The sequence below is a fragment of the Penicillium canariense genome (genome assembly GCF_028826845.1).
Source record: "Penicillium canariense strain IBT 26290 chromosome Unknown utg000003l_segment0_segment0, whole genome shotgun sequence".
Taxonomy (NCBI): Eukaryota; Fungi; Ascomycota; class Eurotiomycetes; order Eurotiales; family Aspergillaceae; genus Penicillium; species Penicillium canariense.
This window is the reverse complement of record NW_026622730.1, coordinates 715,461-742,125: the sequence shown is the minus strand read 5'-3', so window position 1 is coordinate 742,125 and position 26,665 is coordinate 715,461. Positions and strand designations below refer to the sequence as shown.

The 26,665-nt window shown below is 50.6% G+C and overlaps 11 protein-coding genes across 11 annotated transcripts; 5 read left to right on the top strand and 6 right to left on the bottom strand.

The window, feature by feature from the left end:
• Positions 1 to 346: 346 nt before the first annotated feature.
• Positions 347 to 1,802, bottom strand: N7482_005117 (putative iron-sulfur cluster-binding protein; the record flags this gene model as incomplete). The annotated part of the gene is made up of 4 exons (XM_056687242.1): positions 347 to 417; positions 469 to 960; positions 1,019 to 1,496; positions 1,554 to 1,802. The coding sequence occupies 4 exons, from the start codon at positions 1,800 to 1,802 to the stop codon at positions 347 to 349; spliced, it is 1,290 nt and encodes a 429-aa protein (XP_056542797.1).
• A 451-nt stretch (positions 1,803 to 2,253) lies between these two features.
• On the bottom strand, positions 2,254 to 3,446 carry N7482_005116 (aromatic ring-hydroxylating oxygenase subunit alpha; the record flags this gene model as incomplete). Its single annotated transcript, XM_056687241.1, has 5 exons — positions 2,254 to 2,378; positions 2,437 to 2,852; positions 2,914 to 3,095; positions 3,155 to 3,307; positions 3,360 to 3,446. 5 exons carry the CDS (start codon positions 3,444 to 3,446, stop codon positions 2,254 to 2,256), a joined length of 963 nt encoding a protein of 320 aa, XP_056542796.1.
• A 1,052-nt stretch (positions 3,447 to 4,498) lies between these two features.
• N7482_005115 (GTPase-activating protein GYP7) lies at positions 4,499 to 7,179 on the top strand (the record flags this gene model as incomplete). The annotated part of the gene is made up of 4 exons (XM_056687240.1): positions 4,499 to 4,651; positions 4,710 to 6,401; positions 6,460 to 6,778; positions 6,842 to 7,179. The coding sequence occupies 4 exons, from the start codon at positions 4,499 to 4,501 to the stop codon at positions 7,177 to 7,179; spliced, it is 2,502 nt and encodes an 833-aa protein (XP_056542795.1).
• A 740-nt stretch (positions 7,180 to 7,919) lies between these two features.
• On the bottom strand, positions 7,920 to 8,347 carry N7482_005114 (uncharacterized protein; the record flags this gene model as incomplete). Its single annotated transcript, XM_056687239.1, has 4 exons — positions 7,920 to 7,992; positions 8,053 to 8,123; positions 8,185 to 8,259; positions 8,339 to 8,347. The coding sequence occupies 4 exons, from the start codon at positions 8,345 to 8,347 to the stop codon at positions 7,920 to 7,922; spliced, it is 228 nt and encodes a 75-aa protein (XP_056542794.1).
• A 617-nt stretch (positions 8,348 to 8,964) lies between these two features.
• On the bottom strand, positions 8,965 to 11,337 carry catA (catalase catA; the record flags this gene model as incomplete). The annotated part of the gene is made up of 3 exons (XM_056687238.1): positions 8,965 to 10,673; positions 10,729 to 11,041; positions 11,104 to 11,337. The coding sequence occupies 3 exons, from the start codon at positions 11,335 to 11,337 to the stop codon at positions 8,965 to 8,967; spliced, it is 2,256 nt and encodes a 751-aa protein (XP_056542793.1).
• A 3,326-nt stretch (positions 11,338 to 14,663) lies between these two features.
• Positions 14,664 to 16,441, bottom strand: N7482_005112 (uncharacterized protein; the record flags this gene model as incomplete). Its single annotated transcript, XM_056687237.1, has 2 exons — positions 14,664 to 14,963; positions 15,026 to 16,441. The coding sequence occupies 2 exons, from the start codon at positions 16,439 to 16,441 to the stop codon at positions 14,664 to 14,666; spliced, it is 1,716 nt and encodes a 571-aa protein (XP_056542792.1).
• A 1,847-nt stretch (positions 16,442 to 18,288) lies between these two features.
• On the bottom strand, positions 18,289 to 20,375 carry N7482_005111 (signal recognition particle receptor subunit alpha; the record flags this gene model as incomplete). Its single annotated transcript, XM_056687236.1, has 3 exons — positions 18,289 to 19,733; positions 19,792 to 20,074; positions 20,151 to 20,375. 3 exons carry the CDS (start codon positions 20,373 to 20,375, stop codon positions 18,289 to 18,291), a joined length of 1,953 nt encoding a protein of 650 aa, XP_056542791.1.
• A 321-nt stretch (positions 20,376 to 20,696) lies between these two features.
• On the top strand, positions 20,697 to 21,875 carry N7482_005110 (protein transporter YIF1; the record flags this gene model as incomplete). Its single annotated transcript, XM_056687235.1, has 3 exons — positions 20,697 to 20,993; positions 21,053 to 21,616; positions 21,675 to 21,875. 3 exons carry the CDS (start codon positions 20,697 to 20,699, stop codon positions 21,873 to 21,875), a joined length of 1,062 nt encoding a protein of 353 aa, XP_056542790.1.
• Positions 21,876 to 22,933: 1,058 nt separating this feature from the next.
• On the top strand, positions 22,934 to 23,813 carry N7482_005109 (60S ribosomal protein eL14; the record flags this gene model as incomplete). The annotated part of the gene is made up of 4 exons (XM_056687234.1): positions 22,934 to 23,023; positions 23,091 to 23,225; positions 23,363 to 23,626; positions 23,754 to 23,813. 4 exons carry the CDS (start codon positions 22,934 to 22,936, stop codon positions 23,811 to 23,813), a joined length of 549 nt encoding a protein of 182 aa, XP_056542789.1.
• A 751-nt stretch (positions 23,814 to 24,564) lies between these two features.
• N7482_005108 (nascent polypeptide-associated complex subunit alpha) lies at positions 24,565 to 25,417 on the top strand (the record flags this gene model as incomplete). Its single annotated transcript, XM_056687233.1, has 3 exons — positions 24,565 to 24,795; positions 24,952 to 25,010; positions 25,075 to 25,417. The coding sequence occupies 3 exons, from the start codon at positions 24,565 to 24,567 to the stop codon at positions 25,415 to 25,417; spliced, it is 633 nt and encodes a 210-aa protein (XP_056542788.1).
• Positions 25,418 to 25,829: 412 nt separating this feature from the next.
• On the top strand, positions 25,830 to 26,581 carry N7482_005107 (F1F0 ATP synthase subunit d; the record flags this gene model as incomplete). Its single annotated transcript, XM_056687232.1, has 4 exons — positions 25,830 to 25,838; positions 25,936 to 26,331; positions 26,400 to 26,486; positions 26,552 to 26,581. The coding sequence occupies 4 exons, from the start codon at positions 25,830 to 25,832 to the stop codon at positions 26,579 to 26,581; spliced, it is 522 nt and encodes a 173-aa protein (XP_056542787.1).
• Positions 26,582 to 26,665: the final 84 nt, after the last annotated feature.

The following is a 26,665-nucleotide window of genomic DNA, read 5'->3' as shown; positions in this document are numbered from 1 at the left end:
TTTTCTCTTACCGTTGGCGCCAATTACGATAGGCGGTGGCCATGGAAGCAGATCTTCTTGTATAGTTGTTGCGACCTTGAAAGCTTGAATGAAGAGTTGATAGTAGATGAAAGGGTAAGAAGATGGGTTCCAAAATTGCAAATATCAGACGCGTCTATCTAGTCGCGAGATGAAAGAAAAGTAAGCAGTAAAGTCTAGGCACAAGGCGCTTCCAAAGAAAAAAAGGCAAGCGTCTAATACAATAAGATGGGTGATAAGGATGGAAGCACGAGAAAGGGAGAATCAGCCAATAAATATAAGTGGTTTACGACCGTAAACACCCTTGTCATTCGTCTTCGATTCCTAACTACCAGTCCAGTCCACCCGGGGTAAGTCCAGGGCCGGAGCCGGGAGCTACACAGTCGATATCTTTGCAAACTAATTTCTGGTTAATATGTAGCCGATGCAGGATACCCTAGGATTACTAACGCTGCTCGGCTTGTTGGAAAAGGGCACTCCCTTTGGGCTGTCGCATAGCTGGGAGGATTTGACCACCGCTCTTCCTTTCCAGTTTTGCGTGTTCTTGCAGCTGATGCAAAATGTGGCGTGTATTTGGAGACCTCTCAGCTGGCCTTTCTGCAATATACCGGAAATCCGCCTCAATGTACTGCACGAAATCCTGGATGCATCCGCCAACGGCAGTGGTAAGGGCATTCTTATTTGCATCAATCATTGGGCACAAACTGATTAGATCATAGCGGACCTGGGTAGTCATTTCGGATGCGGGCAGGAAAGACAGTGATAGCCAGAGACCTGCATTTGCAAACGAGTATAGGAAGGTACCGGGGAATAAGGGGCATTCTGCTTGGCTCTTCTTCGGTGTAATCATCTGGATAAACTTGGCTGCCATTGAAGGCGACGTCTCGGCCGATACGAGTTTCTCCAGCTGAGCTGTCACGTCTGCAAAGTAACGAGCACTCACTATCAAAACATCAGTTGTCATGTAAGGCAATAACGGAGAATCGTGGTGCTTGCATACTACCCGATTTCCAATTGAACGATCCAGCTAGTGTCTGTCCGGTGATCCATTCCGATTTCGAACCAAGCCCAGAAGCTTGCACAAACTCATCCAAAGCCAAGATAGTAGATTTGGGGAAGTGAGGGGGCTCTCCTGCATCAAGATTCACGAAGACCCATCCATGGTTACTAGTATATGCATGGATTTCGAAAAGACTGTTCTCAGACTTATCAAACTCAGGGATATTGTCAAACTGGGGTGCCTTGACTAGACGGCCCGTAGTATCATAGCTCCAACCATGGTACCGGCAGCCAAGCACGGTAGATGTACCTGTCTCTTTTCTGGTGATGGTATAAGCACGGTGGCGGCACACATTATGGAACGCGCGGATCTTATCATCCTTGCCGCGGATCAAAAAGATGGGGAAACCAGCGATGTCAAAAGACTGGTACGCGCCAGGCTTGCTGAACTGGGTACGGTGAGCCAGATAAAGCCAGGACTAGAACTGCTGTTAGTAAATGTCCACAGAGAAATATTGTGGGCGCGTCGGTAGTACTTTGCTGAAGAGAGCGCGCCGTTCCAACTCAAAGACATCACGACCAGACCACCATCCCCCAGGGACTTCCGGCTCCTTAGACACTGTCAAGTTGTTGTGGTCATCATTTATGACTTTACTATCAGACAGCTGATAGTTTTTCTTTTGCCGGGAAAAAAGCGGCCATGCTTGATTGACCAGGAAAGCGAGAGTCAACAAAGTAACTATCAGTGGGCCGGGCGACAGAACATAGGCATCGAGGCACTCCATGACACGAAGACTACGATGAAGAAATTCCCAAAAAAAAAGACAATCAATTGATCAAAAAATGTCTTTCCACTCCCACGGAGTCGCCTGATATACATCGTAGCTCGGGGGCCCAAGTGCGCCGGTCCCCACATTATACACTTCTCCGAGGGTGCCGCGTGCAGCAACCCCTCCCAGCCTGGTGATTTCCCGATTAAGTTGCAATTTCCAGTCATCGGCTGGCAGGTCACCTCCGGTAGTCCTACTTGGCTTGGATCTCGGGCCGTGAAGGGTAGCGCAGGGGTTATCGCGACTATCATCATTCCGTTGTTTCTGACACTAATCTCACAGTTCGCACACTACGGAGAAAAGCGAGGAGGATAGGAGCTGCGATGATTTTGGGTCTAGACCCCAAATAATGATGACAGTCTTTCCATTACTAACCATTTCTCACGACAGGGTACATGATAATACTCTACGCTACCATCTGCACCAAAGATGGCGCAATCTGCTCTGCAGGCTCAGACTCCTCCTCCTTCTTGTTTGCCCGGTCGGCCGCGTGTTGCTCACAGACCATTTGAAAGACTCGCTGTTGGTAGTCTGCTAGAATATTAGTATGAACCCTCAATGATGTTATTACAGCAAAGAATTCTCTCACAGGAAACCCCGTTCTCCTTCTCGGGGTTCAAGATACCCTCATGGTAAACTCCTTTGGCCAAGTTGTCCTGGGCCTTTTCGCAGAGCTCAAAGTCTTCCATTGCGACCTGGCGCACGAATTTGAAGTACTCCTCAAACTTATCCCCTTCGGCCAAGTGGTAGTAATCGAATTCCATCCGGGTAACATGGGGATCTGCGGTTGGACACACGCGGAAGGAGGACATACCGCCACCGTAGACATTGAGTGTACAGTTGGGGAAGAAATAAAGGAAAAGCCCATCATCGGGCTTTTTCGGGTCTGCAATGTGCTGGGAGAAGTTGTGCCTGTTGCGCACGGTGTAGAAAGTGGGCGGATAGTAGATTGAGAATGAGGGATGAGTGTACTGGCAGTGTAGACACTCTTGGTATCCGTCCACCCTGTATTGCATAGGTCATTAATAACAGGAATCCACTCAGTTCTAGTCATTTGTTTCCCTACATAGTCTTCCAATTAAAGCGACCCTCATAGCGGATGCTGCGGCGATACGGTAGACGAGTGAAGTCGACTTTACCAAGCAGCTCCTCGAGTTCTGGGAAGAAGTCACGGAAAGAAGGCGCATCTTCAGAGACGGTCGAGAATAGCAACCCAGTTGGAGTCACATGGCTCTGCAATTGTTTATCCTGCATGCGATCGCGTATCAGCTACCGGGAAATATTGACATCTCTCGGCTGCGGCATACCGTCGTCGCATGGAACACTTTCAACTCTTCAGCTACCGGATTCAGAGCTTCACCAGACATGCGAACAGCATAGATGGGTTCCTGAGCAACCTCATAATCGACATGCTCGCCCACCTTCTGGAATCGGGTCACGGGACCGAGCAGGTACCAGGACTGGACACGTTCTTAGCCTCCGTGGTCATGGGTTGTCAAGGAGCCCGTATACCTTGAAGAAGACCGCCCTCCGCTCCATCTGATACAGCGGCTCACTGCAATACCAGGAGGCAGGTAGGGTGCGAGGAAGTTCAGTCATGATGAATTGATGGAAATTTCCACGGACCTTGTTCTACTACGGGAGACGACGGGATGACGGTGATCACGATGGCAACAGCGATGGTGAACCCCATCTTTATATCCCCTAGTGGGCTTTCTGCTGTTGTAGGCTCTTTGTCAAATCATGAGTATCGGTGATCATCCATCGGGCTAACCCTTGTGTCATCTTGTGGGTGTACGGCGTATCGTTTCCTGAAGTAGTTATCGAATCCCCAGGACCACACCCGGTGGTTCTAGCCAGACACCCCCACGCTCTAATATGGATCGGCATATATGATAGGGGCTTGACCCATGAAAGAACAGCACAACAAATTATAGCTGCAGATGGCAGGTCTAGACACAGTGCTGTTGAGCGATAGATGCTCGTGGGCTCGGGACTGAAAAGCCCTACGGATAGCCGCCGACGATTGGAGGGAATTAGGGAATAAGCTCCAGTAGGCAAGCTGGCTAGTTCCCAGAATTTCTATGAGAGAACCCCAGGTGAGAAGATACAAATGGCCGTGGCCAATGAGTTTTGCTTCATAAACTTGGATTCTCCGTTCTATAGGCGGTCGCTTTATACCTCTGTGCTCTGCGGAACAGTTGACTGCGATCAGGACGAAATGGCATAGCGCAGCAACTGGATGCAATGCTCACTGGCACTCCCGAGCTATAATGAGGAAATCTGGCGTTCAGGTAAGATCAAATATGATGCCGATAATGGCTATATTAATCCACCGGTCGGTGGGTAGCGGGGGTTCGCTGCTGCCTAGATGACCGTGAAACCTGGAGTGGCGAGATTACGGGACAAAAAAGAATAGCACACAAGGAAAAGAATCAGAGAGAAACAAAAAATCATCACAGAAGAATTACCACCGAAAAGAAATTAAAGAGAGAATGACATAACACGTAAAGCAACAAGAACAAAAAGCAAAACAAGAAAGCGGAGCTCCAAAGAGGGGCGCGGCTTTATCTTATCGCTGATCATTTGATCATTACGTCTTCATCGCTCGCCCTTCTTCAACCTTCACCCTTCGCCATCGCCTCACCATCATGGCGGCCCCAGTTAAATACACCCCTCCTCCGTCCCCACCATCGCCGACGGCATCGTTTTACGACTTAAGTGATGACGACGAGGATGAGTATAACACCATCGCCCACGCCCGGTCTAGCCGTGGCGTGAAGCTACTGTACTCAAAAAGCAAAGTACGCTCGCTCATCCACCGCACTATCTGCTTCCACGACTAACAGGGCGCAATCCCAGGTTTATGTTCACCCCACACCCTCCGCTAAAGACAACATTGCCGGGTTTGTAGCCCTCATCCAGCAGAAGCCAGGGCCCAGGTCCACCCCCGCAGCGCGCGCAGAGTCCAACGGCGATGGGTCTTCATATCTCCTCGCATGGGTCCCCGAGGCTTCACTTGGCGATGCTTACAGTACCTACGTGAAAGTCGATCTTGCCGATGATGACTCCCCACCCCGTCAAAGATATCTTGTTCCACCGCTTCCAACGACCACCCACCATAAAGACCCGATCGGACTCTACTCCTTCGCCGTTCCCGTTTCAGAAATATACTCTCTTTTGGTACGACCCCCGAGTTTAGGGTGGTGGTTTGGGAGTGTGGTGATCAACACGAAGTCGGGTGACAGCTTCCCAGCCTTATTCTTCCACGATAGCGAATGCGAATCCACAATACTGCAGAAGAAAAAGCGTGTCAAGGAGAGCTTTGACCCTTTTGATAACGATGGGGGTCTGTTTTGGGGCGGCGATGAGGTCCTGCGTTGGTTGAGGAGATATGTGGAGGTTCAACGCTCAGCCGTTGACCGGCATGTATTTCTAATTAACCCATCCGAGGAAGACCAGCTCTCGTTCGGACGCACGCTCAGCTATGGGGACGGTACACTGTCAAAAGCTCAACCGGAGGCTACCCTCGGAGGTCCCAGTGCCGCCGGACAGCAGGGTGATGCTAGCATGGATCCATTCATGAAGACTCTCAAAGAGACTCGGTGGAAGGTGCTGGAGCAACTCAGCAAGATTACCACATTTACGAGGCGGACTGCCAACGAGATTGCCGAGAACCCTCGCGTTCCTCCGCAGGTCCGACGTCTGATGAAAAACCCCGAGGTTCAGACCCTACAAGATGAATTCGACAGCGCCCGACTATATTTGGCGCGATGGGCCATGAGCATTGCTGAACAAGGCGAGAAGGACCGAAATCAGCGTATTTGGACGGCACAGGACGTTCTCGAGTCAGAAAACAGTTCTGTTGGCGATTTTGAGATCCTCGAGCTTGAGACGGGGAATTTGGCCATTCAAGAGCGACGACGAATTGTCACACTTCCGGAATGGGAAGGCTTCTTTGACCCAGTATCTGGAAGGTTGCAAATTACCGTCGAGGAAGTCAAAGAGCGTATCTTCCATGGAGGTCTGGATCCAAACGATGGTGCTCGGAAAGAGGCATGGCTCTTCCTCCTCGGGGTCTATCCGTGGGAGAGCAATCACGAGGAAAGGTCAGCGATCATGAACTCGAAGCGCGACGAGTATATTCGCTTGAAAGCGGGTTGGTGGGAGCGCATGGTTGACGGCAACTCTACATCCGAGGAGTATGATAATTGGAAGGAACAGCGCAACCGAATAGGTCAGGCCCTTGGATTCCCCACTGGAAGTTTCCACCGACTAACTTCCAGAGCAGAGAAGGATGTCCATCGTACCGATCGTACTATCCCTCTGTTTGCCGGAGAAGATATTCCCCATCCCGATCCCGACTCTCCGTTCGCCGATACAGGAACCAATGTGCATCTTGAGCAGATGAAAGACATGCTTTTAACGTACAATGAATACAACCCGGACCTGGGATATGTTCAAGGAATGAGCGACCTACTGGCTCCCCTATACGCTGTCATGCAGGATGACGCCGTGGCCTTCTGGGCTTTCGTCGGCTTTATGGACCGAATGGTACGTTTTCATCATGATAAGACCATCCGCCCCCTCACACTAACATGGGCTGCTCCAGGAACGCAATTATCTTAGAGACCAGTCCGGCATGCGCGCCCAACTGCTCGCTTTAGACCACCTGGTCCAGCTCATGGATCCCCAGCTGTATCTCCATCTACAGTCAGCGGACAGCACGAATTTCTTTTTCTTTTTCCGCATGCTGCTGGTCTGGTACAAGCGCGAATTCGAATGGGGAGATGTCCTACGTCTCTGGGAGACACTATGGACCGATTACTTCACCAGCAGCTTCCATCTTTTTATTGCATTGGCCATTTTAGAGAAGCATCGCGATGTCATCATGGATCATTTGAAACACTTTGATGAGGTCCTGAAGTACAGTAAGTTCCTGATTTGGAAATTCTACCCCGGAAATGTGTCCCGCTGGTACTAACGTGTTTTAGTCAACGAACTTTCCAACACAATGGACCTGGTGCCCATTCTTACCCGCGCCGAATCTCTCTTCCATCGCTTTGAGCGCTCAGTGCAAGCAATCGACAAGAAAGATAATTTTCCTGCTGCCCCCTCTGCTTACCAGCGCCGACCCGCCAACAGTAGCAGTCCAGACTCGGCGGGCAAAGGCAAATCGCCCCACCGACCTACTGTGGCGTCTAGCAGCGGCGTCAACCCGCCCTCTGCGCTCCAGCAGGCAATCGATAAGGACAAACCGAAGGTCATCTCACCCGAGTTGCGAGAACTCCTTAGCAAAGACATTCCTTGGAGACGCCAGCAGACCTCGTAGTGGCTACCGTTGGCAATGTCTCCTCCGAAGAGGGCGTCATTTTCGATCCCTTAACGATCAAAGCCTACCTTATCTTACGAGCCTACGCTTTTTCCTGTATATCATTCCACTCATTGGCACTATTTTGTTCGGTTGTCTTCTTCGGGAAGGGGTGTCGGCTTGGCTTTGGCGTTTCGGGTTCGCGATTTGTTTCTTCTCGTAGCACTTGAACTTTTGCCCAGCTATCTTTTGATCATAGCGCATACTCTCAAATACAACAATTGATTTTCCTTTCCGGAGTGCTCATTGCCATAAGACATTTGAAGGAAGACGTGAGTCTTCCTGGTTCGGCTGCCCCAGACCTCGCATGCCATGGCCGCCTGTGCGGTGTTCCCTCTGTTCTGTGCCGTTCTTTCTCTTCTCTCTGCGATTATTTTCTCTTGCTCATTTTCCCTGCTTCCGTTACGCCAGCAGTGTACACCACTGCTGTCACCATCTGATGCTGATCATCATTTATCGGCTGAACTTGTCAGCTGGCCTTGAGTCAAGGCTTCGAAGACAGGATCCATTCTCATTGGCGGAGTAGCCCCCCCATGTGCACTAGGAGTAATGAAATCAATAGTATTCCGTTCTAAATTCTATCATGCGCGGGAATCAAAGGCGCTATTAAGCAGGAAATTTCAGTTGCTATCACTATGCACTTCAATGCGATACCGCCGTTAGCGCGGGTCCATCACCCTTGCATTTCATGAGCAGCAGCTTTATGCGGGAGTAACGCCAGGGAAGCAGTCAGCTAAGCCCTTCTTGTGCTTATTGGAGGCGTGCTCCAGGAGACTTGACATGTAAACGTTAGTAAAACGAGACATCTCGCCAAGAGCAGTGACTACGACATACGCAGGAGCTTTGGTAGTCTGCAGGAAGGTCTGCAAGCAGACCTTGCACTGAATGGTCATGGCCTTCTCATTCTGAACGAAGAATAAAATGTAAGTAATAAGCCTCGAATGCTGAGGAACACCATTCACGTACGGATTTGGTCTGCGACTTGGCAGTCTTGCCCTTGTCTGCGGCATTGCGCTCGCGCTTCATCGAGGCCTTGGCTCCCTGTAGAAAATGATCAGTTCATCTGCGCATTTGCCCGAGGGTTCAAGGTAGATTGTGGCTACCACCACGGTCCTCTTACGTTACCCATTATGCAATATTCTGGTATGCGACTGGAGATCGATGCGGACTGGGGAGAAAATTTTCTCCACCTTTCAGTAGAAGCGGGTAATATCGGCCGGCGGGGCGCGATGCTTACTCAGCGGGTCCTAACGTTGTTCCTGTCTGGTCTCAACCTAAATGAAGTGAGGTTTGCAGGTAGAACCATGGGACTGTGTTGTGTAGACGGGCTTTGTCCTTAAACCCGAAGACTTGGGTAGTGTTCACAGCTAAATATGTGATTGATGATTTGTTGCAACAGAGAAATGATACTGGGCTCGTCCTGGGCAGTTGACAAGGTTGTACTTGAAATCGTTGTACTTGAAATCACTTAATTCGAGCCTTTTTGGCTATCTGGCAAGCCAAACTCTTCTTGGAAAGCCTGCGCGGGCCAATTTTTGGGGTCGTGCAAATAAGAGAAGGGAAGGACCTCTTGATTTTTCCATCTTGGGAAAGGACAAAGCTTATCTATTACTAGGCTCAGAAATAAAATCAAAGATGCTTTTCACGTCCCCACAAACTGGGTCGTCCCTTCGTCATCCTCACCACCTACACAATATCATGCGCAGTTCCATATTCACAGGCTGTGTTTTCCCTCTATCCTCCAAGCTAGAATGCAACAGTGGACACCAGCCCATCTAGTTCACGTTGGTAACTACGGTTTTGGGCAATCTGATAGAAAAACATGCCAACAAAGTCTTTCGCCCCGCGCATAATGTTAGCCGTTTCCTTAAAGCTCCCGGGCTTCTGGGTACCCCCGGCCGTGACCACACCATATGATTCGACAGGCTCGAAGGACGATGACGAGGCGACCTGCAGGCCCTCAACAGCGCCAAGGGCCTCGTTGACAAGATCCACTGCTTCGGCCGTTGCACCAATGGCTTTCAGATGTCCGAATGACTCGCAGATCCAGTGTTTGATCTGGCCATTCTGGGCCAGCGTCTTGACGTGTGGCCCCCCTGGAATGAACGTCGCGTCAAACAGAGTGGATCGTACACCGTCGATATGGTGATCGGGAACCACCCCGCCTCCGACGGCTTTGCCAGACAGCCTCTCGCCGTCGGCATAGATACGCGACCGTGTGGTTCCAACAAGAACTGGGAATCCGTTCGCAGCTTTGACAGCAGCCAGGATTCCGGCAAAGGCTACCGCATCGAAGCCCTCACCAATCAAGACCGCCACATGCCGACTCGCGATTGTCGGCTTTGCAGGCATGAATTCCGTCTGTGATAGATGCGGGGCCTTCTTACCGCGATTCGGACTCATGGCACGATGGGGAACAGCAGCGCCGACCGCATCCGCCACTGCCTGCGCTAGATCCAGATCAATCTCGGCGAGTCGGTGTCTCGCAATGCGGGTATAGACCGTTGGATCATTGCAGTGGTCTAATTCGAAGCTCAAGGCTTTGCGCACATGTAATTTCTCGTGCTCAGATAGTGAGTTGTAGAATAGTCGCGCTTGGCTTAGATGGTCGCCGAATTTGACGCTCAAATCACGCCGCTTTGCGCCACCAATTTGAACAGACGACGACTGGAAACCTCCCGGTTCCCCTGTCGCATTCGTAGGTGGCACTGCTTGGAACCGATTTGGCCAGTAATTTACTGTGCCCTGCGTGATGCGATGCCTCGATTTTCCGTCGCGGTTGTGGTTGAGAACCGGGCATACCGGTCTGTTGATGGGTAGCTCCTCCCAATTCACACCGAGGCGACTAATTTGCGTATCGAAGTATGAGAAATTCCGCCCCTGCAGAAGTGGATCGTCCGAGAAATCAATGCCCGGCACGATATGGCTCGTGCAGAACGCAGCTTGTTCGGTCTGTGGGAAGAATTCATCCACGTTACGATTAAGCTCCAGCTCACCGATCACCTGCAGAGGCACAATATCCTCGGGCCAGATCTTGGTGGCATCAAGCACATCGAACTCAAACGCATCCTGCTTATCCTCCGGGATAACCTGGATCGCAAAGTCCCACTTTGGGTAGATTTTCTTGTCAATGGCTTCCATCAAATCTTTTCGGTGGAAATCCGGGTCTTGGCCCGCTATTTTTAACGCCTCGTCCCACACGAGGCTGTGTACGCCTAGTTGGGGGATAAAGTGAAATTTGACAAAGTGCCGCTTGCCAGCTTTGTTGACGAGGACAAATGTATTGACCCCGAATCCTTGCATCATTCTAAATGAGCGTGGGATCGCACGGTCTGACATTGTCCACATAAACATGTGCGTAGCCTCTGGGTGGAGATAAACAAAGTCCCAGAAGTTATTGTGTGCCGATTGGCCTTGGGGAACTTCGTTATGTGGTTCTGGTTTCACGGCGTGAACTAGAAATAGCAATAATCAGATTTGGATAGATGGTTGACTAGTCGTAGACCCTACCAAAGTCTGGAAACTTGATCGCATCTTGAATGAAGAAGACAGGTATGTTATTACCCACCAAGTCCCAGTTCCCTTCGTCGGTATAGAACTTGACGGCGAATCCGCGCACATCCCGAACTGTATCAGCGCTCCCTCGACTGCCCTGTACAGTCGAGAACCGCACGAATACAGGCGTATTCCTGGATGTATCGTTAAGAATTCCCGCATACGATAGGTCTTGAATACTCTTGTGCAACTTGAAGTTTCCGAACGCCCCAGTGCCGCGGGCATGGACGACCCGTTCGGGGATCCGCTCGTGGTCAAATCGGGTAATCTAACTTGGATTTAATGGATGAAAAGGAACCAACAATTCCATTGGAGAGGGATGGGTAGTACCTTCTCCCGGGCTATCTGGTCTTCCAAAAGCGATGGGCCTGTCCGCTGGTCGTTCATGACACGCAGCCATTGGTCTGTATTGTGAATACGAGTGCCATGATCGGTTGTTAGCGGTTGCTTTGAAGTCAGGCTGGTTGTATCGTGCTCTAGGTCAACAATCTTCTTCTCCTTTGAGCTGACGTGCTGAACAGCCTCTTGAGCTTTTTGTAAGCCGCCGGCTAATTTGGAGGCCATGGCTTCAAAGTTAAATCTTAGCAAGCAGTTTTCAATGATACTCCTCCGGGAATCACCATGGGATGGCAGGGGTGAAATGAGAGTAGAAGAGCATTCCTAGGTAGTCATTTACATCGCTAAAGTATTCGCTGTATGCTACGGATTTAGTTAAATGGAACGTCAACATGACGGACAGTGCGGACGTCACGTTGACATGGGAAGTTCTACCTTCTTTTATGGCGGTAGATCGTAGTTTCAGGGTAATGGTCAGTCATCTTTAAAGTCTACCTGGGGCTGTCATCGGGGATGATTCCCGCCATGTCAACGATGAAATTAACGGTAATGGATTGAGGTACCCGTAGCCTTCGGTACACGAAATCGCATGCTGTCCAAATATGTCCCTTTGAGCTATTTCATTGGGTGTGATTCATCATCCTCTATGTGGATATTGAGCAGTGTCGAGAGTAGCTGTGATCATTTGCTTCGATGATAGAACGTAGTCTTCATAAAGTGAATTACCGGATATTTATATTGTGAGAAGACACGAAGGAAAAGGATGTGGGTATATGAAATGTTCATGGAATGTAGTGCTTATTCCAACTGACGCAGGGAAACTCTTATATCGTAGCCAAAAAGATCCTCACCACCCTAAGAACCTTTCGGAAGGCGGAAGGGTGCGTTTACCTCTGTCGCTCAACGGGGCTCGATACAGAAGTGGGTTAAGTGCAAATGTAACTGGCCAAAGGGCGATTAGTGGTGCGAGAAGGCGTCCCAGTGCCAAGAGGTGCAGACTGAATTTTACAGAAGTAAAGGATACGAGGGTGATCGTCTGTACGGGTGATAGATGGCAGTATCTTTGTGACCGAATTGAAGAAAATCAAAAGGGAAAAAAAAAGAGATGATGTCAGCGACGAGATTCGAACTCGCGCGGTTTCCCACTAGTGTACAGTAATTTGTACCTAAAACTAGCCCCTTAACCACTCGGGCACACTGACAATTATTATAAATAGTTTCATTATTCAGTTATTCTTACTAAGTTCACATATCCTACAATCGGAACCATCACGAAGCGATCAGTCGCCACTCTAGACTAAAGTGTTGTCGCTAATATCATTATTACCCAGGTGGGTATATTTGGGGCAGATCAAATTTTCAATTCCATGATCTCCGCTCATCGACGCACAGAAACAAGCTGTATTGATAGTATTAATTACATGCATGATACGCTCACGGTCAATGAACCGCTTGTGATTCCAGAAGCTAGCAATAAGGTGACATAGTTAGCAGGGGCTAAGTACTAGCTAGGAACTACTAAAACTTTTCACTAAAAACTGAAACTATCCGCGCCCGGATAAAACATACGTTATCCGAAGCTATATATTACGGCCACAGATCGGAGAGAAAATCACTGATAACTCCAACTATATATATTTCAATCCTTTTGAACTATGACGGATCCCACCATTCTCCAAGCTCTGTTAAAGTTGCTGCTGGACCCTATCCTTGGCGTCTTTTTTATTTCGTACTCTCACAAGTCCAAGATCGTTGGCTCAACTCAAGGTATTGTGACATTCATCGTTGTTGACGACAGTGCAATCAATCTCTTGGGGACGCTCCGAATAGTGTTTGTTAATGAGAGCATGTGGGCACTCCAGGCTTTCCATATATTTGACGTTGTCCTTTCCAATCAAAGAGCACATCATCACATTATCGAGATTAGTTATTGAGTTTATCTGGTCAATTTTGGTGTGTTGCTGAGAAGTAAGACTCTCGTAGATTGGGAATTCGCCGATTACTTTGAACTTGCTAGAATTGTCCCTGTGGTATGACAAAAGTGGATATACTTTTGACGCGGAGACAACGGAGGAGGAGCTTGACAAGAATAAAATATGATTGGATCCTAGTTATTATCTATTTTAAGGCTCACAATGTTAGTTAGAGATTTCCTCACGCTGAGGTAACAAATTTGATCGTTTTGAAGTTCGAAGTTCGAACGGGGAACAGGGAACAATATTCTCATTCATGACGATGCTGCAAGCGGAGGCTTCATTGCACCCTTTACAGCTAGCAATAAAGCCTAATGGGATTTTCGCCTGCCAAGACTGTAATCAATCAATATCTCCGGGCGTAAGTGGCTTGACCCCATTGGTAGTTGGGTACTTGGTGTGGAGCGAGAAATCGTACATCCCAGATAATCTCCTTCTTGAATCTCCCTTCCTACGAGGGACGCTTTACGCTGAGTTTCCCAAGGTCGTGGATACCTATCGCTGCTCGATACTTTGACCTCCACAGCGAGGGCATGGATGAATATCGAGCGCATGTGAACGATTCCTTGAAGAAAACACAGCTTCTAAGTCTTCAGCTGGAGGCAACGGGCTATTTATCTTTTTTGAGTGACGTACATGCCAGATTTCCAGGCATGATACCAGTAGCCACCCTCTTCATACCAATGGTGATTCAGCTTATACGACTGGGCTTTCTATTGTCCTGTTCAAATTGCATGGCCTTATCAAGAGACAACATCCTGGGTTGCGGCTCTCAGATATCAGCGATGCTTGATCTATAGTTCTCTATACCGAGTAAGCGACTGATAAATCTTCCCTCAAAAACAACCCCAATCTTTAGGCTAACCTATTATATAGCCTGTACAATCAAAGGCTGGTGGGCTAATGGAGATGATATTGAAGCGATGAAGATTTTTAGTGCGAGAAGATCTAACCGCCGGAGTGAAGGCGAAATTGCTGAAAGGTCTCATCGATGCTATGAAAATCATAGACGGGAGCAAACTCGAGCTAAAAACAGGAGCCATCACGTCAGAGTGTTATTGAATCTCGCGTTGTAAAATCGACCATCAAAATACTTTACAGAAATAATTTTGGAGGTCGAAATGAGACGCCGGGTTCATTCTGAAGAGCCCAAGATTAAGCGCTGATTCGTACTGCTACCCAAGTTGGTTCTACCGTCACCATGAACTGTAAAACTTCCTAGGCGCCTGTACCGAAGGACTTGGTGATCTCTACACAAAGATGGCGATAGATGATTGTCACTTGTATTCTTTTCATTCATGGTTGTCTAATTAAAAACATAGTGTGGAGAATTCCACTGCCATTGTTGTACAGTATTTTGAAACAGCCACCCCATCAAAGATAATATCTGTCTAGACACAAAGGGAAAGGAAAGCAAAGAAACACCACCTCCTTCAGGACATGCTCAGCTAAAAATGCTTCGTCAATTCCTTCGAAAAGAGATTGACTAATGTATATTTCAGATGCAAAAGGCTCAAATGAAGCAAAGAATCGTCACGTCATGTCAGCAAAGTTTCACATCTCACTGATTGGATGATGAAATCAAGCGCCATTGGGCCCGTCGTCGTCATCCGATTTGTAGTTGCCATCGTCGCTGTCCGAAACCCAACCCTCAGCCTCAAGAGATCGGCCGCGAATGCCAAAGCTCAGAATGAATCCGATGAAGGAAACGGCGCCGAAGACTCCGAAGGCGATGGCTTCTCCCTTGGGCTGAATCTTGGATGTTAAAGAGAAGAGTCCTCCGGACAAAAATGGACCCACTGCGCGTCCCGCAGCAGAAAGCGTCTGTGCGAGTCCATTGATGGCGCCCAGAACGGCATGGTTGGGGGCGGTATTGGTAACCTGAAAACCATTAGATCAAATCATTAACGATAGATGGAAGATCACTGCGCGGGGGGACTTACCAACAACAAAGCACTGGTCAACCCACCGACAGATGCAACAGTCTTGACCAGCAACACGAAGCACACTTCCACGGCCATCAAGGCCGACTGGCGAGTCAGCCCGTGGCCGTCCTCACTCTTGTACCCAACGAAAGGCATCAGAAGAAACGAGACCACAAATCCAAAGAGACCTGCCCGGTAGGACCATCGGTTGCCCATCTTATCGCGCAGACGATTGAAGATGCAGATCTGGAAGATGATCGTCACCACGCCAGCAAACCCTTGGGACAGGCCGATCTCGGAAGGTGTGAGATGGCGGCCGACGGGCGGTTGGGCTTGTGCAAATATTGGAAATAGCGAATTGAAAGAGACATTGCAAAACGCGAAAATCAGGTAGGTCACGAGGAGTAGAATCGTGTCTCTCGTGAAAATGTCACCCCACGTCAACTCTTCGGCAGGATGGTTTTGCCCACTGGACACTTCCGAGGCCGAGTCTAGGTCGCTGTCATGATCCTCGCTGTCGGCACTGTCACGCCGAACGGTAGTATATGGCACATCCTGCGAAAGTCGGAGATAGGTCGGGTGGCTTGCGAAGCCCGTGAACTGCCACAGCCAGGTGAAAAGGCTGCGGATTTTTTTCCCGAACTTTGGAAGTGTATCTGCATCTTCTAGGCTTTCGTCCAAGAACACAGAAGTCAAAGCAAAGTCCACCAGAAGAATGAATGCGGACACTATGTTTGGCGCAAGGTAAGGGTATGTGCTCTTGTTGCCAGTGAATGGGTTACGCTCAAGAACCAGCAGGCCCCCCAACAGCGGACCCGAGATACCTCCGATTCCATATAGAACGGGGAGATACGTAAAGGCTTGTGACTGGTTGCTCCGGTCTGTGATCTCGCCCAGGCAGGTAGATACCAGGCCCTGATTGCCATTGACCATGCCCATCATTGCCTGCACCAGTATGGCCTGCCACAGGGTCTTACAGAACCCAAAAGCGACGAAGCACAGCGCAGTCAGAAAGGTCCCGAGCAGGATCACCGGTTTGCGCCCGATCCTATCTGACAGCCAGCCCCAGAAATAATTGGTCGCAAACTGCGCCAGAGCAAATGCTGACGCTATAGTCCCCACATAGACGCCCACTTGACTCGATTCCACCTCCGGGAATGTCGATGCCATATCCGGGAGATAAGGACTGATCGAATTGAGGGCGGTTTGCTCGGCCAAGGCAATCATCGCCAGCACTGCCATCTGCCTTTTCGGTAGTGGAGAATGTGTAACGCTGCGGTCATTTTGGTCGTGAGGATCGTGCGAGCCATCGGCTGAGGACTCCGACTGGCCGGAATTGGGTCGCCCACGCGACTTGGGCGGCGGGGTATCGAACGTTTGGTAGTGCTGCGTGGAGGAACGTCGATTGATCGGAGCTCGGTCTGGGGCCGTCATTTTTGCAGCACGCCGGAGGGATGAGGGCGGGCGAAGGTTTTTAGACCCCGACCCTGCAGAGCTGGGGGATGTTGGTCGCCTGTCCGGTCGTAGCCGGGGTTCCGAGGTCGCGTGCAATCTTGCGCGCTCAGTCACTGTATGGAAGGACAGCTTTGTTTTAATCTGAAATAATATCGAGACAGTCAAGGGACATAAAGAGCGGTCCACGAAGTAGGAATCGGCGGTCGGATCGTTAACTGTCCGCTTTAGGGATGTGAATCTGGGAAACTGTTTGGGCGAGAGGGATGATGTAAGCGATCCACATGGATATGCTGAGTCATCGCATCCTGGCCGCGGGGAAGTCGGCGGTTCTCCGCAGGTTAGTTGCAGGTAAATTTTATAGACCACAATTTATGCTCTTAAGGCTCTATACTTGGGATTATATCAGGCTGGATTTGGTATTTGTGATGACTTGTTACAACACCTCCCCGTCCACTCGATACCTTAGGGCGATGTACTCGATCACGGGACTCATACCTACCGGGCAATGTCAGTCTCAACCTTCTAACCAGATCACCTAGTCAGCCAATCAGGCACGACTCGTCCGATCTGCACTTTGTTGACCCTGCAGGTACCCAGCTACCGCAACTCTGTATCTGCAGTGAACCCCAACTTATTACCTGCATCCTGACTGATGCGCTTCCAGTCGCATCAGGGATTGCGGCAGGTGTACTCTTCTGGTATTCTATGCACTCGGTCCCAGGTGGTCGTTTTCAAACTTTCTACAAGTGTTGGTGTTCTCATGCGCCCATGGAGTAGGAAGGACCGTATTTGAAATTACGTAGGTACCTAGTTACGGTTGAAGGTCAACATGGTTGAGAACCGGGCATACACATAAGGTTGGTCCCAAAATATATATTCCAGCACCTATACCTATATGATGGGCTTATCCCCGATATCAGGTTGCCTGGTTGTTTAATCTACCATCTAAACGGGGGCTGACATCTATCTAGTGCCCTCTTAGGCCAAATTCATACATCATTCATCTAATTCTACTACAGGAAAGTCTGTGGTGGGAATGAGGAGTATGTTATGTCTGCGATTCGAATCTAAACATGATGTTGGCTTCTATATTCAGAGTTTGACAAACCTACATCAACAACGCCAAGTGGTCGAGCGGTAACTCGATCAATGAATGCATCTTCCTTGGTCTAGTGGTCATGATTTCCGCTTGTCATCAACACCGATAAGCGCGGGAGACCGGGGTTCGATTCCCCGAGGGAGAGTCACTTTTTGCATTTTTGCCTGGTGAAAATATCTATTCGGTCGTTGGGACCAAAATTTTTGAACGAATATACTAAAATCTACAATAAGCAATGATTTTCGGAAGATCACAATCACTGTGCGTCCGGGGAGTGAGACCTGGACCTGCAAAAGCCAAACTCTTAAGGTTGTTGGAGCCTGTTGTCCGGAAAGGGTAAATGTCGGTGGGGCTTTCGCTACCCACAAAAAACCTGCTTGATATAGACTTTATAATTTGTTTCATCCCACAACAAGGCCGGCTGGCCCAATGGCAAGGCGCTTGACTACGAATCAAGAGATTGCAGGTTCGACCCCTGCGTCGGTCAATATTTTTGCCGATTCGTCCTGTTCAGTTGATGCTTTTGCTGCCATACCAGATGCACGCTGGGGAAAGCTTATTTTTATCGTTGGATTGCATCATACGTACATATGGGGACACTGGGCCGGGAGAATGGAGAGACAGCGATATGGCATAATCGACACCTAACAATTACAAGAATTTCAATTGGAATACAGAATAACGTATAGCGTTAGTAGGCCCGCATATGAGAGGTAATTCAAGGTCGTCACTTCATGAGTAGGCTGACAGCCCAAGGGACACTCAGTCCACGCAGATCTCCATAGTGTTGTCCAACACCCAAGAAGACAATGGGAATGCCCGTAGCATGAACCATGCTAACCAGTGTTCCCACCATATCACCCACAGTGTCACACTTACTAATGATAAAGCCATCCAGGTTTCGGCCGGTGCCAAAGGCTTGGTTGAAGTTGCGTGCTTGCATAACACTGTCGGTTCCGACCAGCGCCTCGCCAACCATGAAGATCTTGTCCGGCTTAGCGAACTTGGCGAACTTCTCGAGCGAGGACATCAGTCGCTGATCGTTGTGGCGGCGGCCCGCGGTATCGATCAAGACAACGTCAAACTTGTTGGCGGCACCGTACTCGACTGCATCCTTGGCGACGTTGGCGGCATCCTTACCATAGCCCTTCTCATATAGTTCAACCTCACCAACACTCTCACGGGCACTGAGCTCCTTCAGGTTACGGGCATGGACACGCAGTTGCTCGACAGCGCCGGAACGAAATGTATCACAGGCCGCGATAAGAACACGGTAGTTGTTCTGTAGCAGGAAGAAGCAGATCTTGCTGAGGTTTGTCGACTTGCCAACGCCGTTAACACCGACAATAGAGATGACATAGGGCCGAGGAGCATGCTGCTTGGTAGTCGGAGCGGTCACAGCGTTGATGTCGCGCAGCAGGTCCAGAGAAGAGGTGGGTGTAAGGATTTTGCGTAAAGACGCTTCCGTAGCGATACGCAGAGCAGCATCGACGCTCTGGAAGTTGGCGGTCTTCTTTCCAATAAGTTCACGCTCAACACCCTCGCAGAGACGCACAGCTGCCTCACGAGCAACGTTCTTCTTCAGAAGGTGATCCTCCATCGCCTTCAAAGGCTTTTGGAGGTCGGCCTCTGTCAAGACCTTGCCACCAACAATATTGCGGAAGAACCCACCGATCGCGTTGAACCCGGTGCCCACCACACCGGACGCAGCAGCTCCCTTGCTCCTCTCAGCGTCGGCGTTGTCTAGGATGTTGTGAACTTCATCGCCTAAGTCCTTCAGGACAAATTGGCCCTTGCCGGTTCGGTGGCCCATATCTTCCTGGGAAACATCCTCCACAACCAAGGCAGCAGTACCTGCATCTTCTGCCGGGGCAGAGTAATCCAGAATTGTCCCATCATCCTCATCAGCAAACCCATCAGCATCCCACTTGCGCATCTTCTTCACAGAAGCCTTCGGGGTGGATTTTCCTTTCCGAGAATGCTCGTCCCCAGACGAGGCATTGGTGCCCGCGTTGGCTGCCTTGCGTGCACGGCGAGAGACTCGACCAGCCGGCCCAGTCTTTCCGCTTAGCAGGTGGCCAGTGACGGGAGTCGAAGATCTAGAAGTATCAGGAGTTGCCGGGGGAGTGGCCTCATCAGAGGTCGCTCCAGCTAGCGCAGCTTGGTGCTGCGCTTTAGGATTATCAGCACATGTGTTCTCGATCAGAAATGAGTCAAATCAATCGCATACCTTTTACGAGGCCGGGCACCGGCGGCGGCGGCGGGCCACCATTGTCCGACGAGACAAGCGGATCCTTCTTCTCCCCAGTATTTACAGCATGGATCTCTGCAACGCTGCCAGTATTGTCCTCGAGCTCGCGCACCTGCTGCTCAAAGTATGCGTCGAATTTGTAGGTGGTGATTCTGGTACGGTTTCCCTTCAGCTGGTCTTTGTAGACATCGATAAAGATCGTCGAGATATTCTCCAGGAGCTTGTCGATCCATCCGAGGTGCAGCAGCGATTGGTAGACGGCCTATAGGGAGCACGGTGAGTTTTGAGACTTGGGCGAACGGGAGAGTCTGGAGATATGCGACATGCGACAAACGTACCACAAAGATCAAATTGAACTCCTTTACCCTCTTCCATTTCAGGGTATACTTCTCCTTCTTGAAGGCAGGCAAAATTCCGTTCGCTGAAGCGCTCTGCGGCACAACCTTTTCCTCGATAAAGACATCATTGATCAGGCTGTTAATGATATGCGCCCCCACCGGTGCGTACGATTTGGACCACAGCACCACACCAGAGGTGGTCAGGATTTCAAAAGCCTCCAACATCCTGGTATCTGCGTAGAGACAGTATAAAAGAAATCAAAAAGGGTATCTTGCTGGTTGAAAAGGGGGAGAAGGGCCGGGACCAGGAGCAGGACCAGACGGAAAGTTCGCGCGGTGGCGGATCGGGCAAAAGCGAACGAGCTCGGAGGCAGAGCGGATCTTCAGCCACGTATAAACACCTCGCTCTACTTTACCAACTTCAACCTCCTCCACGCGGAAACCCCCCTCCCCCCCCCTCTAAGCTCGCCCCTCGACGCAAGCAAACGCCGCTCCGTCCCATCTAGTGCTCTCTCTTCCGCTCTCCCCTGTTTATTCAGGACCACTATGTATCGGGGCTCCTTCGCACCGCCGCCCGCGCAGTCGCCGCCTCTGCACCACCCCGTCCCGCAGCATGTGTCGACCGTCCCGATGATGCGCTCACCACCTCCTCCCGCCTCTCAACAGACACCGAATGCCGGGTATGGCAGTGGAGGTAACCCGTACCAGTCGTCTCCCGCACAGGGAGGCAGCAGCACCTATGCCCCCGGGTTTGGTGGGTTCATGAACGAACCTACGGCGCAGATGGGCTTCCAAGTTGGCAAGAGTGCTATGGCCGCTGGACAGGAGTATATGGAGCAGAATGTATGGATACCTGCAATACCTAGATCATTCGGCGCGTCCCTTCTAATTCGGAACTACAGTTCAACCGCTACGTCTCGATTCCTGCGCTGAAGCACTACTTCAACGTCTCCAACTCCTACGTCCTCAGGAAAATCGCTCTCGTCCTCTTTCCGTGGCGACATAAGCCCTGGTCCCGTCAACAGGCCCGAATGGCCGCCAATGCTACGGGGCCGAACGGTCAGATCGTCCAGCAGCAATACTCGTCCATGTTTCTGCCCCCACGGGACGACCTCAACTCGCCTGACATGTACATCCCCGTCATGGCTCTCGTCACATACATCCTACTATCCGTATTGCTGGCTGGGTTCCGAGGCAATTTCCACCCAGAGCTTCTGGGTTCGATCACTACAACAGCCATTGCGGTGATCATCTTTGAGATCCTGTGCTTGAAGATGGCCATGTACATCCTGAGCATTAACAATGACTCGCAACTGCTGGACTTGGTGGCTTATTCCGGCTACAAGTTCGTGGGCATCATCGTTACACTGGTTGCGTCTGAAATACTTACTCCCGGACGAGGAACTGGAGGCTGGGTCGGTTGGACGGTCTTCGTGTACACCTTTTTGGCTAACGCATTCTTCTTGGTGAGTTTTAGAGCTCGTCTACATGTCCTACTTTGTACTGACGTTTGGGATCCGGTAGCTTCGCTCGTTGAAGTACGTCTTGCTTCCTGACTCAACCGACTCGACGATGCGCAACGGTGCGATGCACACTGTGGCTCGCTCGCAGCGTAACCGCCGCACCCAGTTCTTGTTCGTCTACGCATACCTGATCCAGTTCGTCTTCATGTGGGTGCTGAGTCGGGAGGGTCCATCTACGCTGGCTGCGAACGCCAGCTCATGATCTATTTTACGGTACCATGAAGCCACAAGTTACATGATGGGGTATAGACTGGATCGGCGGGAGGCATGGCATGGCCATCCAGCATCGCTTCGGGGCTTTGGATTCTGGCATACTAGAGCCCTGGTAGTCACGATATAGCACGACTTATTGTAATCAAAATCATCTACAATCAGAAACAATGCCTACAAGTTCGCTACTGTAAAATAAAAAGAACGTGGATATGATGATATACTCTTGTATTGCTATATACTCAAGGGCTGTCATTGCCATGCCAGATGGACGAGCAAAAGCCAGACATTCCTATCAAAGGTTAGAAGCGGATCCCAACAGATGATTCAAGCAATATGTGTAAAATGTGAATGGTCCTCAGAGATCTTGGTGATAAAGGTAATATCATTGCCCGGAGGCATCAATTACTATCTAGGCGTGATAAAAGGTATAATCATCGGGCCGGGGGGAGTGAAAAGTAGTGCAAGGCATCATGAGATGGTGGAAGATGATACGAACCTCTTGGGTAAATCCAGGCCAGGAGTCATGGCCATGGTAGTCAACCACAACTGAGCTAGGCTCAAAAGCTGTATCAAGCCTAAGAAATCTTTAAGCAGTCAGCAATGAGGTCCGCTTGAGGTCATAATAGCAAAAATAGCGTCAAGTCACAAGATTATCAGAATATGTAAGAAAATTGAATATCATCCAACAGTGCTGTATTGAGAGCTCCGGCGAGAGCCTCACAGACACCGGGTCAATCGCAAATTACAGCATCATTTGAGTAGCAGATAGCAGAAGACAAGCAAGCAAGAACGTACCATGAGCGGACCCTGTATCAAGGGTAAAGTTAGTGTCGAAGCTATGTTATCAATTGAACCGTACACAAATGTTCATCTCGCGAACAAAGAGCACCATTTTGCCCATGCAGAGACTTGCAGAACAACAATCAAGTTCCACGCCGAAAAAACCGCAAGATAAGCTACCCGACGGAATAACGTACACCCGTGATTGATCCGTGAGATGACATAAGCCAACCCTAGACCCGCTGCGAGTGGCCCGCTAAGCGAGAAATGTGTGGGCACATCCGAAATTCGCAGGCCAACTTGGACAATCCGACTCTTTCGACAACAACCCTCCGACACATCCCATCCCGGTCGACCGTGAGTGCTGCTGCTGCAACGATACAACTGAAGGAGAACAATCGCTGAGACATATTCCATCTTGCAGAAATTCGCGATGGCCGATATCGACGTTAAGCTCGCTTCCTGGAAGCTGGTCGAGGTTGGCCGCCTTGTCCTGATCCGCCGCGGCCCCTTCGCTGGCAAGCTCGCCGCCATCGTCGAGATTGTTGACCACCGCCGTGTACGTTGAAACCAATCCTCTATGCGATTTTGCACAAGCCTCCCGATATCAGAACTCGACATGCACGGAGATCGAAGGAGCCCCCGTGCACACGACAATTGTGGAACATGTGTATTGACTTGCGATTTCTACTGCAGGTCCTGGTCGACGGTCCCTCCGGTGAGGAGCAGAAGATCGTGCCCCGTCACGTTCTGCCCCTCGCTCACGCCACTCTCACCCACTTCGTTATTCCCAAACTCCCCCGCGCTGCCGGTACCGGCCCCGTCAAGAAGCTGTGGGCGAAGAACGAGATCGATGGCAAGTGGGCCAAGTCTGGCTTTGCCCAGAAGACCGACCGCGTCGAGCGCCGGAAGAACCTGACCGACTTCGAGCGCTTCAAGGTTCTGCGTCTCCGCAAGCAGGTACGTTGGTCCTGGGGTGATTGGGAAAGGGGGATATTGAGTGCGCAATGATCTGCGCCCTCAACCCCCGATCACAAAACTCTCTTACCTCCAACTTGCACAATATATATCTAACTCCTCTATCCAGGCCCGCTACGAGGTCCAGAAGTCCTACGCCAAGGTCAAGGCTGCCGCTGCCAAGTCATAAATGATTACGAGGGTTCGGTGCATAGGATGAAAGAGGTGTCCTGGGACGGGTTTCCATAGCTGGCAATTTCGGCCAGCAAAATCGCTGTATGCATTTATCCATCTACAGCAAAAATGATTCAAATACCTTGATATTCCGGCAAGGGCTTGTGTCATAGTTCTGCTCTGCGCCTGGGCCAACCGGTCCTCCTCTTTTGATAGATCTGGGAACCCTGTCTTTCCGCAAAGGAAAGCGGAAATAAAAATTTATGTAAAAGTGGCCAGAGAATATTTGTTGCATTGTACAAGTCTTGAATTTCTGTAACTATCGTAACTAGATTGATATTTCCGATGTAGATATGATGTATGGGCTGCCTTAGCACGGCTGAGACTGCGAGGGCACACTGTGGGAGTCCGGGGTGGGCGAGCAACCGCCTCGCTAACGATTTTCGGCCGACGGCCTGCCGCACAGCTACGTGAACCTTTGACCTCACGACCAACAAAATCCACCCGCTCCCACCACAGCTTTATCTCTGTGCTTCAGGTGCGTTGAATAGCCCGATCCCCCGTCAAAATGGAATTTCCACCTCGAAAGACCTCATTTCCCGAGCTTTGTGCGGTTCGTGGGAGGTGGTCATCGACCACAGCCCGCTTTACGCCCACCCTCCCACCATCCCACCTTGCCGACCGTCTGGTGTCGAATTGCGCAACCATCAACCCTTACTGACATTTCGCTCTTCAATTCGCTTTCTAGATCTTTCTACACATTCACAATGGCCGACCCCCGTGTTGAAGAGCTTCCCGATGAGGAGGTCCCCAAGACCAATGTTGAGGATGCTGGCAGCGACTCTGAGTCCGAGGCCGGCGAGGAGCCCACCATCCCCGGTGGCGCTGCTGTCACCATTCACTCTCGCAACGAGAAGAAGGCCCGCAAGGCCATTGCTAAGCTCGGCCTGAAGCACGTTCCTGGCATCACCCGTGTCACTCTCCGCCGCCCCAAGAACGTACGTGGTTTCCTCCGCCCGACCGCTGGGAGAATGAAGTACCTATCTATCACGGTCAAGCGCATGATCAGATTGATGGTGCTTCTCAGCTGGCATCATCGCGACAGACCTATATGGCATGCAAGTGCTGATCTGCTTTTCATCTTATATTTATAGATCCTCTTCGTCATCAACCAGCCCGACGTCTACCGCTCTCCCTCCAGCAACACCTGGATGTATGTGGCTTCTTCCAGTAACTCTATATCACCACAAGTCCTGCTTACTGACTTTATCATCTAGCATCTTTGGTGAGGCCAAGATTGAGGACCTGAACGCCCAGGCTCAGGCCTCCGCTGCCCAGCAGCTGGCTGCCGCCGAGGCTGCCGGTGAGCACGCCGGTCACGACCACGATCACGACCACGACCACGACCACGACCACGGTAAGGGCAAGGCCCCCGAGGCCGAGGCCAAGAAGGAGGAAGAGGAGGAGGACGATGGCGAGGAGGTTGACGAGGCCGGCCTCGAGGCTAAGGACATCGAGCTGGTCATGGCTCAGGCGAGCGTGTCCCGCAAGAAGGCTGTCAAGGCCCTGCGGGAGAATGACAATGATATTGTCAACTCGATCATGGCCCTCAGCATATAATGACCTCGAATTTGTGGTCGGTGCGGTTCTCTTGAGTGGCTTGGGTTTTTGCGGTCTGATGGGTTAAATCCATCGTGGATTGCTTTAGTGTACACAATTTAACCCAAAAAAGAATTGAACCAACAGCTCAATGTCTTCACTCCAGCTTATTTGCCAAATTGTAATTCTTCTGACTTCGATATTGAAAATTCTCAATCTCAATTTACATTACAACAAGTCGTTTTCGCATCTTGTTGTTTCGGCGGTCTTGAACAGTCCCATACCTCCCCTCAGCCGATGCTCGGATGCCGGGTCGTCACGTGCCATCCGCATCCAAACCTTTCCGAGTCAAACTCGCCTGTCCGGCACCTCCCTGCACATCGACCTCCCCCCTCTTCTCTCCACCTCCACAACTTATCCTCCTCCTGTCACAATGGCAGCTGTAAGCCTCCCCGAACCTATTTCCATGCGCGACATGGAACCACTCCCGGCAATAACACACGAGAAAACCGGCTAACCAAAACTCCTACTCGGAACAGCGCAGCGCCGCACTCAAGATCGACTGGGTCAAGGTTTCGACCTCCCTCGGCCTCCGCGGCCAGACTGCCACCTCGCTGCAGTCCTTCAAGAAGCGCAACGATGAGGCCCGCCGCAAGGTTCAGGCCCTGTCCGAGCAGCCGCAGACCGTCGACTTCTCCCACTACCGCGGCCTCCTCAAGAACCAGGCCATCATCGATGAGATCGAGAACCACTTCAAGAGCTTCAAGCCCGCCTCCTACGACGTCAGCCGCCAGCTGAAGGCTATCGACGCTTTCGAGGCCCAGGCCGTCCAGAACGCCGAGCAGACCAAGGGCAAGATCGATGCTGAGCTGGTCAACCTGCAAAAGACCCTGGAGAACATCGAGACCGCCCGTCCCTTCGAGGACCTCACCGTGGTATGTATTTGTGCGGGCTGTGGATATGGCTGGATCAGTCGCTTATTGCATCTCTTTACCATTTCTAGGACGAGGTTGCCGCTGCCCAGCCCGAGATCGACGAGAAGACCGCCTCCCTCGTGTCCAAGGGCAAGTGGATGCCGCCCGGTTACAAGGTACGTTGCACCATACTATCTATGCTGTTGGCGTCTTGCCCATGCTCATGTTTTTTTGCTTGCAGGAGCGCTTCGGCGATCTGTCCGCTGTTTAAACGGTGGATTTCTTCCTCCAATTCCTCTTATTATCCCCCGTGTCATCTCACTGCAAGATGTAATTTTTCCATGTCAAGCATATG